General features: G+C 39.9%; 1 protein-coding gene across 1 annotated transcript in view; it reads left to right on the top strand.

The window, feature by feature from the left end:
* LOC146453295 (uncharacterized) overlaps positions 1 to 16,886 on the top strand; it is a 49,326-nt gene extending 32,440 nt beyond the window's left edge. Inside the window, exons 23-28 of the mRNA XM_085096778.1 lie at positions 231 to 542; positions 11,001 to 11,294; positions 12,373 to 12,669; positions 13,660 to 13,837; positions 15,373 to 15,687; positions 16,753 to 16,886. Of these exons, the coding sequence (XP_084952904.1) occupies positions 231 to 542; positions 11,001 to 11,294; positions 12,373 to 12,669; positions 13,660 to 13,837; positions 15,373 to 15,687; positions 16,753 to 16,814 (1,458 nt within the window). The 3' untranslated portion in view covers positions 16,815 to 16,886. The remainder of the gene's footprint in view (positions 1 to 230; positions 543 to 11,000; positions 11,295 to 12,372; positions 12,670 to 13,659; positions 13,838 to 15,372; positions 15,688 to 16,752) is intronic.
* Positions 16,887 to 20,751: the final 3,865 nt, after the last annotated feature.

Below are 20,751 nucleotides of genomic sequence, written 5' to 3'. Positions count from 1 at the left end.
TTTACTTTTTTTACTATAAAAAATTACATTCACGTCACATGAGCCTAGTTTAATGGCTAAGCTCCTTCGAGTCTCCTGCATGTGTAGCTCATCTGAACTAGTAATCGAAAGGGCACAGGTTCAACTTCTGTTGGGGGAACTCAGATTTGCGTTGCCTGAGTATGTCACTGACCGAAAAATTCATCGAGCACTGATACATTCTAAGATAAAAAATCTGATCTTGTTGACAGGAATACGAAGTGAAATGGCATTGCATCCCAGGCACTGGTTATTGTTTCTGGTCTCCTTATAGTGGTTGGACGAAGCGCATAGTCAATACAACCTTTTTAACAACTGACCCTCCGGGAATCTACGATAAATCATACTTATTTGAAATAACCGTAATGACATCCCGTGGCAGAGGTTCGCCCTATCAGCTATCTACCTACATTCCTCCTTTATATGGAGTGCCTGAGGACTTTCGTTGCTATTTGGCAATGGACAACACTCATCTTTTCTGCCACTGGTCACCACCCAATGACGTCAGTCCATTCGGCTTTAATGTAAGTATTGCGCTCTGGGTCTGTCGGGATGGTACGAGAGGCTTTAAGTTCTGAAAGGTGCCAACTACTTCAAAGGCAATTTCTGCTTGGCTGATGACTTTACAATAAAAGCAGATCTTAGCGAGAACTATAGAAGTCCAGAAAGAAAATTTGCGGTAACCACTCATTTTTCAGTGATAATTAAGTCTCATTTCGGGAAAAATGCCATACTTTGTTATAAATTTTAAAGCTTTTTAGAATTACTGTCGCTTAATTATCTCTGAAAAATGCGTCAGTGGTTATCCCCTGATTCACATTTCAGTAGCCCTTGCTGAGATCTTCTTTTCCAGCAAAGTCATAAACCGCGCTAAATTCCTTTGTATTAGAGGGCACTGTCCTTATGCGCGGTCAGAAAAAGGAGGTCTTCGTTTGGGCTATCGCAATCTAAAAAGAAAATTGGACGTAGCGGGGCATCTATTGAAGACAATTAAGCAACATAATCCTAAACAGCTGTAAAGTACAAAGCAATGTATGGCGTCTGTTTGTTTGTTTTTGTTTTTTTTTCTTTGTTTTGTTTTTCAAATTGAAGCCTTATAATCTCTGAGAGATGCGTGGTTAGGGACTGTGCAATAATTATCAGGAGGGGGGGGGCTGAAAAACCAGAGGGGGGGGCATTACCTAAAATTGCTGCCAAGATAGGGGGGGTCAAAGTAAAATCACTCATTTGACAGAGGGGGGGCCTTAAGTTTTATTCGAAATGTAAATAAACTTAAATGCAATTAAAGATTCTCAATGCAAAGGACCAGGAGCAGGAGTCCACAACGTTGAAGTTCAAGAGCTTTTTTTACTAGTTTGTAAGGTTCTTGAGTCCGACCATCGTATCCGTTTACACAGAGCACCACATGACTCAGCACAGAACGAGGCTGAGAGGACTAATGCCGCCATTGGTGAAGCTCTGGCAACTGGTAAGCCAGTTGAACCACCAATAGATCCATTTCACGGTCTTACAGCAGAACAAATGGATAACAGGACTTTAAAAGAGATTGAAGAGCATTGTGCATCATGGAAAGTAGAAAATACATGGGATCTAACTAGAGAGGTGTCAGATCGAATCCACGACGAGCCAGGGCCTAGGAAACACGATTTTCTTATTTCTGTCCCCAGTTACCCTAGGGAGAAGCAGATCATACAGTTTCTTGCCAAATATCTTGTTCAGTGGAGAAAGGCATCTGCTGATAAACGTAAAAAGATGTGCGGAAATGCTATGTCCTTGAAGCTTCAGAAGCTTAAGGACAGTCATGTGCGACAAGGGCAATACTTCTTAGAATACCTGAAGTTTGCTTGTGAGCCCACATGTAATTCGTGTGAAAAGGAAGGGTGGATAGCTGGTGTCCCTGCAAATTGGTTCCCTGTTCCTGATCTTAGGGACACAGCAGCCTTACCACGCGGGTATATTCCATCCAATGTGACCAGTCTGAGTGAAGAAATCGATCGACAACTTCCAAGTGTGCAAGTCAAGAAGTTAGTCGATTCTGGTATGTTAACCTCTTCCAACGCCAACGAACTACAGGAGGTGTGTGAGAAGTTGATGGTTGATGAAATCACTCTCAAACGTTTTGTTCAACACCGTGAGTTTATTGCATTGAAAGCTAAAAAAAGGGAAGCTGAGCGCAATACCCTTCCAGACATTAACTGGAAAGAAGAAGATGAAGTCAAATCCCTCACAGCAAGACAAATTAAGATCTATCTTAAGCAGAACAATCTTCCTGTATCTGGAAGCAAAGCCGTGCTGGTAGCACGTACTCTTGATTTCTCGCAAACTGGAACACGAAACAACGAAAGAATTAGTGCCAATGACAGTGACACAGAACTCCTATCCAGTGATTCCGAATGCGACTCTGATTCTCACACAAGCACTTCCGAAAACAACTCTGAGTTGGATTCAGATGACTCCGAAACGGATGGCTTTGTTCAACACTCATATGAAGTATTATTTGTTCCAGACGACGACATCCAACAAGTAAGCGTACGCTTACAGTAGCATGACAATATAAAAGGTATGCACTTAAAGGCATCTATGGTAATGGTGGCGGCGAGGAGTGAGTGCGTGTGTGTGTGTGTTGGTGTGTGTGTGTGTGTGGGGTGGGGGGGGGGGGGGGTGCAACGTTATTTTTAACATAACAGAGGGGGGCTTAGAACTAATTTTTTAGTTTTGGAGGGGGGGTACTGTCTAAGTTTTTGCTAGATAACTCTGGTTTTTCAGCCCCCCCCCTCCTGATAATTATTGCACAGTCCCTTACCCCCAATTTTCTATTTGGATACCAAGAAGTCTTGCTAAGAACTGTTTTCCCGCAAGTTATAACTACCTTTGTATTAGTAGGCACCACTCGCGCGTAGGAAACGCGACTATTTTCGGACCACCCCGAGATGCGCAAAACGTATGTACAGTAAGAAAAGGAGCGTCCTGTACATGCTCGTATGATCCAAGAAATCAGGCTTTCCTAAAGAAAAGTGCGTACTATACTAACACAAACATATTTTGCGTGGCGTATGACGGGAAAAACAGATCTTAGCAAGGGTTGTTGGAATCCAAAACGAAATAGCCCTTGCTAAGATGTGCTCTTCCCCCAGAGCTTTAAACTACGTCAAAATACCTCCATATTGGGAAGCACCGTCCTTTAAGCATTGAAAATGTGTTCTTTCCCTGCCTTAAGAGCCGTTGTCAGTAACTTTCGAGAATCCGGCGACAGAAGCGAAAATTCGAATTTTTTTTTATTTGCCCCAAAAGACCCTTTTGGTGAACTATTTTCAAAAATTATATTCAAAAGATCCAGCGAATTTTTTTTTCGCCAAAAATTAGGAAAGTTCGAAATCGGCCTCAACGTGCCCGATGGCCCGATTGAAATTATGCAAATTAGTACATTTTTTAAAACTCTCGTTCAAGACAAGGCAACGTTTTCTCGAGTTGAAACTTTCACAATCGTTTTTACATCCCTTTTGCTTGCTTCCAAACTATATTTTATCTCGACCTGAACATTCTTTTATTTGAAGTTAGCAACGTAAAGAATACAATGTTTGCTATTTCTTAGATAGGGTGATTTTAGCCATATTTCAGATGACCATATCATCGGGGGTATACGAATATACTGGTAATGAAACAACTTTTTTGAACGGGTAATTTTTCTTATTTATCATGTTAAAATATTTAGTTTGGCCCGTGAAAAGCAAGCGCGCTAGGTCGAGATGTGTGGAATGCACTTTGACACAATTCGCCATTTCAGCACTTCATGTTCCTCCTGTAACTTTGCACGTGTCAATACAGTTCACGGAAGCTTTTAGATAAAAGCCAAGGTCTCTGGTTTCATTTCATGGTTTAATACACGTAAATAACTAGCTTTAAACTTGAGAGCTCCCCATATTAGCATTAAGTCATCAAATGATTCGTTTCAGGTGAAATTTTCGAGTTTGTATTGAGCCGTTCAAGTGAGATGAAAGAGCCGTTTCCAGGGAAACAACTTGAAATCAGTGAAATTAATACCATGTCTCTCATATCATGCTACACTTCCAAACTACCGTTATTTTTAAGCTAGAAAGTGTAAATGCTCCTTTTTTGCGTGACCTAAAACAGAATTTGCTTTAAATATTACGAATAAAGTCCACTGCAATAAAAAACTGAAAAAAATCGCGCACCGACGTAAATGTAAACATCAGCCGTTTCTCAACTCGCCACATGGATGAAACGCGTCCGTTGTTTTACCTCTGTATACATTTATGACCAGAAAGTAGAAACAAAAATTCTTCTCTATGCCCATCTGTATAAAAACACTTGCCAACCAAGCTTTTATTTTTCTGTGTATTTGTCGAAAATACTGAAGAATAGTGCACCATTGTTACTGACTACTTGACTCATTCAATTACAACCGGATAACACGACTGAATACTAGATATAATGAAATGCTCTTACTTCTCTGCAATCGTTACTCACATTATATACGGCGATGTCACATCCCCGAGGCAAGGCTGAAAGTTGTCTCAAATTCCGCATATTAGAAATTTAAAGTTTTGAACAACGCAGGAACGCGAATAACTTTCATTGCGTGACAAGTGAAATGTGATACGCAAGCGCGCGAAAAGAACAGTAATAAGCTTTGTCAATATTTGCGCTTGTCAGTGATGACAGTGCGAAAATAATTTGAAATTACAAGATGAAATTGAGACAAGTCAAGGTTTGCAAGGTATATTTAATGGACTGAAACGATAATCATGTAGTTTTCCTCCTCCGAGATTCACTCTGTATTGTCTGTGTCGGATTCTCATCAATACATTACAGGAAAAGTAAAACCGAAATTAATTTACAAATCAATTCAACAAATTAAGACCTTTTGAAACCTCAATGCGGTATATCAATATTTTGCTCAAACAAAAAGCTAATACACTTAGTAGAGTGAAGTTTGTCTTTCGCCATGGATCAATGCTGAGGGGAGAGGAACGGGCAGTTAAATTTCTTTTCTCCCTATTTTTTTCCCTTTTTTTCTCCCTCCTCCCTAATTTTTTCGGCCGTTTCTCCCTCCTCCCTGATTTTTTACCTTTCTCCCTGATAAGTCTTTTAAGAGGCTTATTTTATTTGCTACTTCACCACAGTGCCCCGTTTCCACATGTCTTAAAAGAAGGAAAACATACGAAACACGTTTGTGATGTCGTTATATCTCGTTCTTCCCATACTACCTTTCGGTTTTGTCATGTAAGCTTGAAGCTTTGATGTTTACAACATTTATTTTAACTACCGTACAATGAAAATAATGATTACAGGCCAAACACGTCTCTTATTGGTCGAGATAGGAGGAATATGACCTTCAAAGCTAATTTGCTCTTACGAGTACGTCTTTCAAAGATCTCCCTATACAGTACGAAAGTGGGGAAGGGTCTTTGTAGATCTCTCTTAGCAGAGGCTGATTTTCTATCAAGTGCCATTTACTCATCTGAATGGTATTTAGGTTAGGGAAAGAAGGTCACAGAAGGGCGATATTCTGTAACAAATGGCAAAATGTTTTTGCACCTTTCTTGTTTGTTTTGTAGGGCAGACATTCTTTCGGTGAAAATGACCTCTGAGAGAGTTTTATCTGTAAGGTTATCGGGGTAACCTCTGTAGCGTAATCTCTGTTTGAATAGAGTAATGTTTTCTTCAATTGTTGTTTTAGAAGAGTTTGTTCTGAGAAGTCTTAAGGCTTCGCCTTTGACAAAGCCTGTACTGGAAAGTACGTGAGCACGTAAGGAATAGATTCTTTTCTTACGAGGGGAATACACCTAAATTTGAATGAAATTTGAAGAGGTTTTAAGAAGGGATAGAGGAAAGAAAATGATTTTTGGAACACCAACAGATAGTTGATACCCACGCAAGAGCACCCCAGGTTGCTAGTGGACCAACTTGGTATCCGTCTATTAATTATTAACTACAAATTCCAATTTTAAAACTTCAATAAATCTTCAATATTTCTTATTTCTCTTAATTTTACCAATCTTTCTAGGAAAACACTCTTCCCAAATATACCCAAAAATTCACAAAATATCCCACAACACAGATTCACGATATGATGATAGGGTTTTTGGATTGCTTGAAACGCGAACGAGATATTTCCATTAAATCCATGTCAAGTGGCGGAAAAATGGCGTTGAGGTGTAACTCTTTCGCCCTTGTGACAATAGCGATCAGTGCTGTCGTCACCGCTAGGCCAAGACTGGGTTACGGTGTACAAATGATGGCCTCACAAGACTCACAAGGGGAGGGCAAGAAATTGTTGAGACTGCATGCGAGAACTCTTACCAGTCTTACATACACTTTAAGTTGCAGTTTCAAGGGTAAGTGAGTCAGTAAGGTCCTAGCATTAAGAGCTACTAAGGCCTTAAACAACTGCCTTAAACATTCATGTCACATTTTTTAAAGAACATTCTCCGTCCTCCCTTTTTATGCTGGTTCTCCCGTCTCCCTATATTTTTTGCTTCCTTTCTCCCTCCTCCTTATCTTTTTTGGCCGTTTCTCCCTCCTCCCTAAACCGTTCCTCTCCCCTCAATGCTCAAAAGTTGTGGATCAAGCTCAAAAGGTGCGCAAGATTTGCAATGTGTTATACGGTTAATCAATGCAATAAGGACATTTACCATGAATGGAACGAAAAAAAAAAGAATTCTTTTCAGGTTAACTTGTTAAAATACAATAGGCCTTATCACGGTTTTCGACGCCATTTTGACGAGTAGGCAAACAGACTTGAAATAACAGTGTTTGTATAGAAATTCGATGTCAAATAATTTTCATAAAACATTGCTGCTGAAAAATTCATGAATTGGAAACTTTTGGCATTAGGAAAAGGATTTCAAGAAAAAAAATTGGAGGGATGTAACTGTGCCAGAAAGCGTCCAGTCGTGTTTTGAACTTTCCATACATTTGTCTGTAAAGCGAACCAGCCGTGAACTGAAGTACTAAAAATAGTTCGCAAGAAAAAAAATACAGGAAAATGTATGGAAAGTTCAAAACACGACTGGACGCTTTCTGGCACAGTTACATCCCTCCAATTTTTTTTCTTAAAATCCTTTTCCTAATGCCAAAAGTTTCCAATTCATGAATTTTTCAGCAGCAATGTTTTATCATTTTATGAAAATTATTTGACATCGAATTTTCATACAAACACTGTTATTTCAAGCCTGTTTGCCTACTCTTCAAAATGGCGTCGAAAACCGTGATAAGGCCTATTGCAGTCAAATATTTAACGAAGCTTTAATGTCAGTTTGAGATGAGTCAATGATGGTGATAAAATGTTAACTGGAAATACACAACATTATTCTGCATCATTGCTGACGGTAGAGCTGATCGAATTTTAAGATAAGAGTTTAACCTTAATTTATTTTCTAGCGCGCGCACTAGTGTCAAAGGACAAGGGGCACGGCTGGTATTTCTCGGATGTTCGTGTTCGCTCTAAAAGACGGTGTTATCTCTAACGGGCCGTCACTGTTCAAGTCTGACGTTGTCTTTGTTAAATCCTCCTAGCGTGCTCCAGAGTATCCACCACACAAACAGCCTTTGAAAGGCCAGTGAGAGTATCTTTTGAACCTGTGTACCAGAGTCTAGTGATTATTCAATTTATAGTGGTCTTTATATGGAATTGGTTGAAGATATAACTTTATTACGAGTTCCATTTGGATTAGGTTAAGCCACAGTGCATACATTGATCATGATGAACAACGATTCTAAAAAAATAGGGGAAAATCAGAAAAGGAAATAAAATGTTCTTTCATGCTCTTAGTTTCACTCAAATGAAAACACTTTACCTGCCCTTTCTAGCAACAACACTATTTCGTCCTGAATTTGTTCATAGGCCGGATCTTTTGTGCCTGTATGGGTGCGAGCGAACGCCCTTTTTGCATTGATTAAGCGTAACATTGCGCATTTTTTGAGCTTGATCGATCCGCACGGAGAGGTTCCATGGCGAAAGAAAAACATTACTCTCCTAAATATATTAGCTTTTTGTTTGAGGATAGTATTGAAATACCGCATTGAGACCTCGAAAGCTCTTGATTTGTTTACTTTTCATTTTAGTTAATTTCGGCTTTATTTTGAGGAAAATAATGCGTGGTTCAATTCTACCTGTTACCATCTCCCCCCCGGGCACACCCCCGGGCATTTGTGTACTTGACGTTCTATTCCCCACCCCCGGGCACACAGAAAGAGACAATTCCCCACCCCCGGGACTCATGACATGGACTAAAAATAAACTGCTTCGTTTTGATGATTTATTTCTTTATTTAAACAAAACCAAGAACCTGAAAAATCCTAAACTTTTAGAACGAACGCGTATACATATTTAAAGAAGTCAAAGCTGATTGCCGCAGATTCGAGTTGAATTCGAAGCGACGCGTACGCATTGCATGCAGAAAACCAACTGTAAAATTTGAGAACAAATCTGGGAACCGAAACATTTACTCAAAGCGTATACCTAGCATTTAAGATAAAAGTATGAAAAAAAAACAGCCTTGAATATACGAAATAAAGCTACTAAATTCGGATACTTACGTCAAATCAAGCTCCGGGATAAGCTTTTAAAGTAATGAATGAAAATATAAATCACATCGCCCCCATCAGATCGATAAAATAAAATATATTTTCATTTTATAAACTGCTACAAATTACCAATAACACTTAAATTCAAACAGAGCTTTCAGCTTCGACAGATTTCTCTGGTCCAGCTATTCGCTAACGTACTCAATGGACTTGCCAGGGAAAAACGTGGCCTTTTCCGCGTAGTTAGCCGCCATTGTCACCCCATAAGTCCTTGCGTGAGTAGTTATTTCGATTTGCCCCGCCCCCTACCCCCGGGCAAGACCGCTTGAGGAAATTCCCGACCCCCGGGCCAGACGGGCCGAGTTTTCCCGGGGGTGTGCCCGGGGGGGGGGATGGTAACAGGTAGAATTGAACCACGCATAAAGGTTGTTGTTGTTGTTGTTGTTAATGAGAATTTGGTAAAATCCCCCCCGGGGGATACATGATTTTCGTTTCAATCCGGCAATCAAATATACCTTGCAGACCTTGACTTGTCTTAATTTCTTCTTGTAATTTCAAAAATTATTTTCGCACTGTCATCACAAGCGCAAATGTTGACATAGCTTATTCCTGTGCTTTTCGCGCGCTTGCGTATCACATTTCACTTGTCACGCAATGAAAGTTGTTCGCGTTGTTCAAAACTTTAAATTTTTAATATGCGGAATTTGAGACAACTTTCAGCCTTGCCTTGGGGATGTGATATCGCCGGATGTAATGTGAGTAACGATTGGAGAGAATTAAGAGCATTTTTTTATATCTAGTATTCAGTCGTGTTATCCGGTTGTGATTGAATGAGTCAAGTAGTCAGTAACAATGTTGCACTATTCTTCAGTATTTTCGACAAACACACAGAAAAACAAAAGCTTGGTTGGCAAGTGTTTTTATACAGATGGGCATAGAGAAGAATTTTTGTTTCTACTTTCTGGTCATAAATGTATACAGAGGTAAAACAACGGACGCGTTTCATCCATGTGGCGAGTTGAGAAACGGCTGATGTTTACATTTACGTCGGTGCGCGATTTTTTTCAGTTTTTTATTGCAGTGGACTTTATTCGTAATATTTAAAGCAAATTCTGTTTTAGGTCACGCAAAAAAGGAGCATTTACACTTTCTAGCTTAAAAATAACGGTAGTTTGGAAGTGTAGCATGATATGAGAGACATGGTATTAATTTCACTGATTTCAAGTTGTTTCCCTGGAAACGGCTCTTTCATCTCACTTGAACGGCTCAATACAAACTCGAAAATTTCACCTGAAACGAATCATTTGATGACTTAATGCTAATATGGGGAGCTCTCAAGTTTAAAGCTAGTTATTTACGTGTATTAAACCATGAAATGAAACCAGAGACCTTGGCTTTTATCTAAAAGCTTCCGTGAACTGTATTGACACGTGCAAAGTTACAGGAGGAACATGAAGTGCTGAAATGGCGAATTGTGTCAAAGTGCATTCCACACATCTCGACCTAGCGCGCTTGCTTTTCACGGGCCAAACTAAATATTTTAACATGATAAATAAGAAAAATTACCCGTTCAAAAAAGTTGTTTCATTACCAGTATATTCGTATACCTCCGATGATATGGTCATCTGAAATATGGCTAAAATCACCCTATCTAAGAAATAGCAAACATTGTATTCTTTACGTTGCTAACTTCAAATAAAAGAATGTTCAGGTCGAGATAAAATATAGTTTGGAAGCAAGCAAAAGGGATGTAAAAACGATTGTGAAAGTTTCAACTCGAGAAAACGTTGCCTTGTCTTGAACGAGAGTTTTGAAAATGTACTAATTTGCATAATTTCAATCGGGCCATCGGGCACGTTGAGGCCGATTTCGAACTTTCCTAATTTTTGGCGAAAAAAAATTCGCTGGATCTTTTGAATATAATTTTTGAAAATAGTTCACCAAAAGGGTCTTTTGGGGCAAATAAAAAAAAATTCGAATTTTCGCTTCTGTCGCCGGATTCTCGAAAGTTACTGACAACGGCTCTTAAGATTTTTTTGCAACGGTAAAGAATTCATGTCGCGGACATGGGGTTCGTGAAAATATATTCAAAGCAAAATAATGATGGTATTACTCATATGCAGGGCGGTTAACTACTTACCTTATTTATTTCATTTCGCCAAGTGATAATTGAAGTAAAAGAGAGAAAAGTAACCATTACACTAGAGAATATGTAAGGCATTTGTTGACAATAAAACGCATCTGTAAGACTCGATATTTTTCTTTTGTTTTTGTATACTAGTCATTGATTATGGTAAACCTTTTTTGGCCAATTTTGGTCTGCTATTATGAATAATAAACCTTACTAATTAGACATTACTATAGCGTGACCCATATCACATGCCCAAGCATTAGCCATTGAATATAATAAACTCTTGTGTATTATTTCACAGTATTATCAGCTTACGTTCCAGTGCCATGACTGCCGCCACGACGAAATCGGATATGAAGAAGTGTATGACTTTCATCAAACCTCAGTGAATATATCTGTGCATAGCGGAACGCGGTACACGGTAAAGATCTCTGTGCACACAAAATATGGATCTGGAAGATGGGGTCAAACGGCAGTCACTGTTACGTATTCTGATTTGGGACCAGTTTTAAACTTGAACGCACGAGTGGATGACAACATCGAGGCACTTGTTCACCTTACCTGGAAAGCTCCGGTCTATAAAATGGCTGTTCAGGTAATAACCAACTTATAAATATTGTTCTGTTACTATACTTATGTGAAGTAATTGCCGAACCAAAAAAATGATTATCTATCTTTATAAAACAACTGAGATACTACATGCGTTCTGATTGGTGAAAAAAACTATGGTCTATCATGCCAGTAAACTCGTGGAAAAATATTTTCCACCCACTTATTTTAGAAAAGCAATAAACCACATTTACTAGGGATTTATCGACGTAAAAAACACACTTGGGGGATGTTGGGAGAAACTACAAGAGAAGCCTGTAAAATCACGAGACGAAGGCAAGTGATTTACAAGCTTGTTAATAGCAATTTTATTTTCGTTTTATTTCAAATACAACGCACATTTGTAACTTAAAAAATGTTACTAACTCAAATTTTAGATTCAGCCCAATTCTAGCTAAATGATAATGTAGAAGAAGATCGACCACTGATGGTTATAAATGTAATTTATACAAGCAAGAGACAAACCATCAAAAATATTTATTTCAAATACGTTTTGTGTTGAATTTACACATTGGATAGGAACGTGTCAATTGTAAGTTAAACCTTATGCACCTATAAGGGAGCGAAAATGTTACATTGAGCCTTACTCGAGCCCAGTCCTCTCTCTTGTTCGGCGTGACGCAAGCGGATGAGAGTTTTACTCCTTCCTATCCACCCTTGCGTCTTATGATATTGAGAATGCGAGAGATGACTGGGAACGAGTCAGACATTAAACTTCAAAAAGCAATTGGATTTGCTAAATGTGACTTTATCGTGCTCTTTGATTTGTTAAAAGTAGTTCGTGCTACTTTCTTGACCATTTACTGAAGTAACCAAACCTAAATCATGACTTTCTGGTAGACGTTTCCCAGTGCTTGAAGGCTGCCACGTGCATTTTCCTCGGAATATGCATTTGGCTGAGTTTGGCTGAGTAATTGAATGATTTATAATTATATAATTTATAACTGACCAGACTTGCATATTTTATTTCGGGTTTGCGACTCTCGTATTGAAAGCAGCCCTATTAGGCGTCGAAAAGAAATCTTTAGGCGAGTTCACTGAGAAGGCTGTTCCTTTTCTTTTAGTATTATGAGGTCATCATTCATCGTGTCAGCTATGAGAGCGAGAGTCGTTTTACCACAAGCGTGAGTTATACCACAAGTCTGAGCCTAAACCTCTCCTGTGGCCGTACTTACACATTTACAGTCAGAGCGGTTACCAGATTCCACACTGTTGCAGAGAGTAAGGTTACTGTCTCAATAAAGCCACAAGCTGGTCCTGTCACTAACCTGGCGATTAAGGTAGTTGCTGAAAATAACGACACCGACGGCTTTCTGCTGATGTGGGGCCCACCAAAGAATGCAAAAACTACAAGTATTAAGGTGGGCGATAACTGTGGGCAGTTTAAATTTTACAATGCGGATGTAGGGGAGGTCCTCCCCCCTTATTTCTCTTAGACCAAAGCAGAGGTCCGTACGGCCGAGGCGCAGAGATATTACGTTTCACGTAAGAGAAGAAAGTCGACCTTTCGCGAGCGGGTTCCCCGGTCACCAAACAGAGGATCTGCAGTTGTGGCCTCGAGATGAAATGATACTCGAATAGCATGTAATCCTACTTTCAAAATAAGCTATTCCACGATAAAGCTATTTTTCATGCACCTCACCTGACCTGCCTTAGACAAACAGAATTTAAACTTGCTTTGCTGGAAGAAACAACGTTTTTCTCCACCTTCCTGGAATCAATTTGAAAAATTGGGATCCCTTGAAAGCCTGAGGCCAGAATCCCTCCTAAGTGAGGATCTTTCTTAAGTATTTTTTCTCAACATAATAGGCTATTGTTAGTCCAGCAATAGACTTTTGTCAAAGAACAATAGACTATTGTTAGACTGATAATAGGCTATTATCAAGAAACAATACCTAGGAAACATCTTAACTTATGAGGGATCTATGAATCTAGCCTCCATACCAGAATTCAGATCCCGGCCTGTTATAGGAGAACCATCAAACTTTAGGCTGATTTAGCAGCAGAGCAGGAACGTCATTTGACAACGGCGCACGCATCAGGAATACCGCACTGTTGCTAAATCAGCCTTTCTTGAACAGGGTTTTATCAGGGCCCTGTCGCGCCTTAATTCTACCTAGGGTCCAGTGATATAATTCGTCGGTAGGGGCAAGGAACTTAGGTGCGGCTGGTTGGTTCGATTCTCTGGCTGAGTAGCTGGTATGATTATATATGAAATCGGATAGTTGAATACAGCTGCTGGTGGTCTGGTAAAAACTAGCCTGCGCCGCAGATTGACTATGACCTCCAGTGCAGACTAGTAAAAACATACAAACGACAATGCGTTTTTCTTTTTCTTTATCTTCACGTAGAAATACGATATTGTGGTGACAAGGAAACAGCTTGTTCTTTTCAATTATAAAACAGTGAATACCCAATTGCGTCTGAAAATACCTGGACCTGTATCTGGTCAAGAATTCACCTTTGGAGTCGCTTGTCAAACTTTGTGCGGTAATGGAGAAAGGACAAATCTTACTATTGACTATCCCGGTAAGTTGCTTTGGGCGAATTACTTAACTTATTGATTCTTACATTAGGTTGTTAGTTCCTTGAAGGAATCCAGTGACCTCACCACCAACATTCTTACAAGTGTCAATTTCCAAGGGCCTGATATATGAAGCTCTCTTTAGGTAAAATGAATCCTCGAATTGTAGATCGCGACATTTCATCCTGGAGTGTGGACTGGGCTCATCCAAACATGGCCGCAGTGATAGGAGCAACTGTGGACAACTATAAGGAGATAGTTTCGTCCCGAATCAGTGAGAGCCTAAATCCGCCAATCGAAGCCAACCTTCGTGGCCTAAATGTTGAAGTGTGGCCAGTCGTCCTCATCGTCTGATTAAGACTGGGAGTAAGAAGTCGAAAGATCGCAATCTACGACGTCAGTGACTATTAATAGTACCAATTTCGTTCCCAGAGCCCTCGTTACCATTCTGAGGGCTCTGGAAAGAGATTGGGACCTTAGAAAACACGACGGCGACGGCAACGATAACGCCACAAAAGAAAAGGCGCAATGAGCAAAAACAATCGCTCTGCACGTGCGTTTAAAGTTTTGGTACATTTCTCTACCGTCGTCCTTAAAACAACAACGTGAAATGACCAAAGTCAAGGTTTTGCAGACAACGTGACACGAGACGGCGGTAAATTTTTCATTCTCTTTCTTATCTTGAACGCCACTTCTACCGATTTGTTTCCTGGGTAGTTTTTGTCGTTTGTGTAGATGTTGAACGAGTTAAATAATCGCGACTTAGCGCAAATGAAGGAAAGTTATATTTTTAAGTGACAGTTTTCGTTCGCGTTGCCGTCTTGCATTCGTAAGGTCCCTAATATCGCTGTGAGATGAACGATTATTCTACAAGCGCGAGTGGAATAATTGTTTTGTTAAAAACAATCACAAACATTGTTAGATCTTGCTGATTTCGCTTTGCAAGAACAACCAGAAGACAATTTAATGGTCGTTATTTCTCTGGCATGGTATAATGGTTCATATATCATGGTCGCTAAACCAAACAAATCCCTAGAATTACATTATACAATGATCCAGTTTTCAATAATTTTTAATAATTGCTATTATGTACCACCATGCATAACCATGGATCTCTTTCACGACATCCTAAATATTGTATCTAAACAACAGGATTTGGATTTCAACCAATGTATAGGACACATCTTTCCTAAGACGGCTTTGTGAATCCCACTGGGTACCAACCATTCCCTTCTCTATGCATCCCACATACTGCGAAGACTTTGAGGTGAACGACTTGCAACCCCAAAGGAATTGTAAAAATGTAGCGAATGCATGAACATAAGCAGAATCTTTGTCGATATCTGTTAAGAAAATTGGAAATTTGCCTTCTTATGGATGTCTTGCCTGAACATACACAGAATTTAGCTGAAGTTATATCAACGAATTATTCCTTCCACCAAGTTGAAATCAATGTTATCGCACAATTTGTGTTAATGTTTTTCCACATTACCTTGGAAAAGACCTACAGTAATTCCAAGGATGTTCTTGTCCTTCACAGAAATGCCATTGCCACGAAAACCACCTAAAAGCACCGTGGTCGTCCCTTCATCAATAACACCAGTGTCTGCAAGCTCTTCCTCGTCGATGGCTATATCTATCAATACACGCACGTCACCAACTAAAGCGCGTCAATTTTCACCAACAACCAAGTCGTTCCCCTATTGGTCAATCGCCGTGGGTGCTGTTGGTCTCATCCTTATCGTCATTTTCATCGTTTACTTCCTTCGTAAATACAAACGCCAGACGCGGTACAAACGCATTATGGAAAATCTCCCATTCTATCCTGACGATCATGCAGGGAACACAAGTGAAGGTATATTGATAGAAAGTTAACATAGACTCCGGGTCATTTCCAAGTTGCCTTATGTGTAATTTGCGTAATGAATAAAAAAAATCGTTTTTGAGAATCTGATAAAAGGTCACATCCCAGATATGGGTTTTTTTTAAAGGAAGCTAAAAGAAATTTAGATTTAAGCCTTCTTTCATTAAAAACTTTGCTTTGCGAGAAAAAATCAGCAAAGGAAGGGAGTTGCGGTAGATTGAAAAGCAGTCGTTTTATGTTCAATTTTATGAAGCGACACACGATTCCTCGAAGTGAAAGTGTGAACTGGCGAGGCGCGAGGCGCCGAAAGCGGAACTCATGAGGTTTCTCCGTGGCCTCTTACGACAAATAAAACAAGTTGTGGGTGTGCTAGGGTGGGGCGGGAAAGCAGCGCTCCCACGCACAGCTGGCTGGAACCTATTTTTCTTTATTTCTATTTCCTACAAAAAAGTCTATAGGCTGATCAGGTTCATACTTTGTAGAAAACTGAGAAAACGGGAGTAATTGGTTGCAATTATTAGAATCCGTGCTATTTCTACAAGGCACATCAATCAATATTTGTTCTTCTAAGTTTTAGAAGAAACGGTCACGTCGTGTCAAGGCTACGCACGTAGTTTTTTGTTGTTGTTGTTGTTGTTGTTTTTTTTTTCTACTAACTGAAAATAAAACTCTAACAGCAACAACAACAGGAAGGTATTGCTTCTGTCTCTTTCAACCTTTTTCTTGAACTCTCTCCGTGGTTCAGCACTCGGGGCTGAAAGCTCTACTAAGTTGAGTTGTAGCCTGAGTATTGGCAGCAAATATGTCGTCATAAATCAGGTCTGCTCCACTTCTATGACAAACCCACTTGAACTCATACTAGAGCACAGTAAAGAAAACTGAAAGCCGTTTGGGTTTAACTACAAGGAACCAAGCATCGAGTGGGACAAACTGGTCAGGAGCTTGGCTCCGAAACCGTGCCTTTAGGTCTGAACAAAGCCTTTACTTTCTATACCGGTTCTTTGAACCAGGTCTAGAGAAAAAAGGTATTGTCGTTCTCCTTTTTTTTATTTGTAGAAGATGAAAGACTGTTGATGATGGGAGACCTAACTGATGACGAAGCCCTCATAACTGCTTAGGCCCAGTTATCTGTGTAGAATTGTAGACATGTGAATCCGTGTAGATCAGTAATGTAAATTGTAACTGCTGCCACTGTAGTTTGTAATCGATCAGTGAACAGGGCCGTGTGGCTCAAAGACCTTTGATCAAATATAGCTTCTTCGATTAACGATGTCGGAACACCGAAGGTGATAAGAGTAATTTAACAATAAATTTATTAAACTCAGCTTGGTTTACCCATACAGAAAATAAAACACCGGGCAAAAATGTTTGCGGTATTTTCTCTCATCCTGTCATACTGACAACAGTGAAATCACGAAGTGAATTACAAAAGATTTACAGCTAACCTAGCCTCCCACGCAGTCGTTTTTAGGGGACTCGTATTACCTCCTTGTGGGGAGGAGGTAACTCGAGTCCCCTAAAAACGACTGCGTGGGAGGCTACAGCTAACCTAGACTTTCTCAAAGTCGCTCGCTCGCTTCTCGTTGAATGGACCTGGCGCTCCGAGCTCGCTCGCTCGAGCTCTGACGATCGCGCTTCGCGCTCTCTAAGCTCGACTTGTAAGCAAGTCTACAGCTAACCATGCTACCTTCGGTCTTGCTCAGGGCTTTATAATTAAACCCGACAAGGTTAATTAAAATAGCTGCATACATCACATTACACGGCTGTATGGCGTCCGTTCTTGTCATCCCATCGTAGTTATCGGGCAGACATGATTATACGTTTGTTTATCGGCATTTTTTCTCACTACATTGTATTCAGAATCATATTGCAAAAACCCAACATCCACTTTTTTACTGACTAATTAAGGTGCACTATACAAGTGACTGTAGCGGCTTGTACAAACAGTGAATGGTAAATTGTTTGAAAACCAGCTGTGTTAGTTTGGTCTGAGTACGGAAACTGGATACTCGGCTGGACAGAGAAATATAATAGTTACCACGTTTAGTACCTACAAAGTAAAGTAATTCTCGGTTTTCACTGTCACGCCATTGAAAAAAAAATCGAAACCATTCCATGAATGAAGTCAAGAAATTAACATGGTATAGAGGATAAATAAATAAGGTATCTGTCCAAGTGTCAGGTCTGTGCGGCATTCCGTACTCGAGTTATTTGACAAAATGTTCCAAATAAATTTATAGAGCTTAGTATGGAGACGCCATGTTTGTGTCCCTCTGAGGGGCACAAACATGGCGGCCGGAAATAGGAAAAAACATCTGGAGTTCACTTTTGTCAGAAAAGAGGTTTGTTTGCCCTTGTGAATTTTCGAATGTTTAGATTAATATTTCTCCTCAAACTTAAATTGTTTAGAATGCTGAAAATCACCCGAAGAGTCATTATTAAGATACGGAAAAGCTCTGTCACGGCCGTCCTCCTGATGTCACGCACGATGGAAACTCGGAAATTGAAACTGTTCTATTTTCAAAAGGAAGCACGACATCGAGCTAAGAAATTGTGAACAGACATATTTTTAGGTAATCTTTCCTTGAATGAAGGTAAACATTTTGTAGGCCTCCCAGTTTTGAATTCTAGAATTTGGTGACGTCACGTGAAAACCAAGAATAACTTGAAATCCTACACGACAGGTCCTTCACCAAAGCTGTGTGCGGGAATGAGAGAACAGTTTGATACCCTGGGCCCAGTTGCTCGAAGCATAGTAAGCGCTAACCCGGGTTAAATACCATGACAACCTATAGGTTTTAATACCTCTTAACCAATGGTTAGCACTAACCATGCTTCGAGCAACTCAGCCCTGATCTTTAAACAAAAATTTGACCATTTTTTGTTAAGATTGAAGGCGTTTCAATTGTGACTCAGTTGTACTTACCGACATATGTTTGCTTTCCTAAGTTACGCCTCATAGGTCCGTTCTTCTAGTTTTTGTAATTATAGGTTTTATAAAGCTTTTCGGTCATGAGACAGTAATTAGCCACTTTAACTGAGAATGAGTGTGTATTTCCTGTTTGGTAGCAGTAAGTAATATGACCTGCGTAGTGGCGGTTTATTGTCCGAGTACGGAATGTAAAGTTTTGGCGCGGAGCCGCGAGAAGTATGTGTGATTTCAGATCTCCATTTCCCCATTCCCTTTGGGGCCTAACATCTCGCCAGCTCAAAGGCTACAGATTTGTTCAAACAAAAATATTCTCGTCTGAAGGTAGGACGATTTTGCCCGGGGGGGGGGGGACTCCCATATGGAACACACGGGGATGCTCGTCGGAAATTTTGAATTAAACCCCTAAAGGAGACCATCTGGGCGTGGCTCAAGCTTTATGTGACCCCTAAAGGAGACCAATCTGGGCGTGGCTTAAGCAAATTTTGACCCCTAATGCGGTAAACAAAACAAGTTAAAAAGAAAATTTGACCTCTGTTTCTCTTCGCGTAATTCTGTGTTTCTTCACGGAACCCTATACGAGACCTTGGCGGTGTAAAATATTGACGCTTTTCCCGAAACACACTAAGCGAGACCAAAATCCAAAATTTACACCCCTAAGCGAGACGACGAGATTCCTCGTCTGTTTCATATGGGAGTCCCCCCCCCCCCCCCCCCGGGCGATTTTGACCTTCCTCTTAGTCTGAAATGTCAGCCGTCTCCTCCCCCTAACCCACAGGGGGCGTGCCCCCTGTGGGCTGTTGGGTTAGGGGGAGGAGACGGCTGACATTTCAGACTATAAACCTTCCTCTACGTGAAAAGAAGTTTCAGTTCGGTTAAAGAAGCATTAGTGGCAGTTGATAATGAAGTTTAATGTTTGCGGAGTTTAACGCTTTGCTTAGCAAAAATGCACGAACGCTCGCTCAAGCAGACAACCCTTGACGGCTTCATTTCACGAAAGAGAAAATAAACTGTCTACAGTATGAAAAGCGAACAATGTACAAACAGATGTACTCACTGTACCTTACTCGCTTTATTTTGTTTTTGTTCTGAACATTTGGTTTCTGTTTTATTTGAATTATTTTGATTGTAATACATAAACAAGTAAAAACTAACGATATAAAGTTCCGACGTTTCGGCGACCTCATGACGCCTTTATCAAGGAAAGAATAAATGAATTAATGAAAGCGAGTTCAAAAGGTGTGTGTTTTTATGCTATAATAAGCAATTCTAAATATAAAAATGTTGTATCATTAACCCTTTGAGTCCAGACTTCTGGCCATCGGTTCAAAACAGCTTCGAGCTGAACGAATATGAAGAGAAGCTTGTCATGGCGATATGGACAGTATTCCATGAAATAATCCCATCAACATTAATAATATTTTGAGTTATTTTGTCCAGGAAACAACTTTAAGGACGGAGTAAGGTTTCACTGTTGTCCATCTTGGTTTCAAGTTCCTCGTGGTGGTGATAGGTGTGAAGAAAAAGACGAATAATTTAGAAATAATCTACAATTCAAATGCATTCAAAAGCCTCGATTTGGATTCCTTTCGGATGAAATCGCCATTGGCGTCGACTGGGCAAAAATATGAAATAAAATATAATAACTGGAAAATGTTCGGGAATGCACAGAAATAACGAATAAAAGTATAAAAAAAACGGGATAATTAGCCAGGACAAATAAATAAACTTTAAAAAAAAAAAAAAAAAAGACAAGAGTAGCTCTTTAACAAACCCCGGAGCTTTGACCAACTGAATTGGAATTTATAAATGTCTGTTGAGAAAAACCCGGAGAAGCAGGGAGAAACTCAGGCCGTGGATGACGGCGAGTTCGGGATTTAAAACGAGCAACTGGTTGGTGGGAGGCGACTAAATTATCACCACACAATTTCTGTTGTCCTTCAATCGCTCTTAGGTTTTACTTAACAAATTGACGTTAAATTGTTGGAAATAAAGTCTTCATTTCAAAGCTTAGTTAAATAGTGTAGATAGCATTTTAGTGTTCTGAAAATTGGATTTTTTTATCACCTGTTTTCGCTCTTAAATTTTCTGCGCCCCGCCAATTGGGTTTAATGACGTCAACAATG

The sequence above is a fragment of the Pavona decussata genome, unplaced genomic scaffold (assembly GCF_977016875.1).
Source record: "Pavona decussata unplaced genomic scaffold, jaPavDecu1.1 SCAFFOLD_339, whole genome shotgun sequence".
NCBI classification, from domain to species: domain Eukaryota; kingdom Metazoa; phylum Cnidaria; class Anthozoa; order Scleractinia; family Agariciidae; genus Pavona; species Pavona decussata.
The sequence above is the reverse complement of the archived record's forward strand: the minus strand, read 5'-3'. Positions and strand labels throughout refer to the sequence as shown.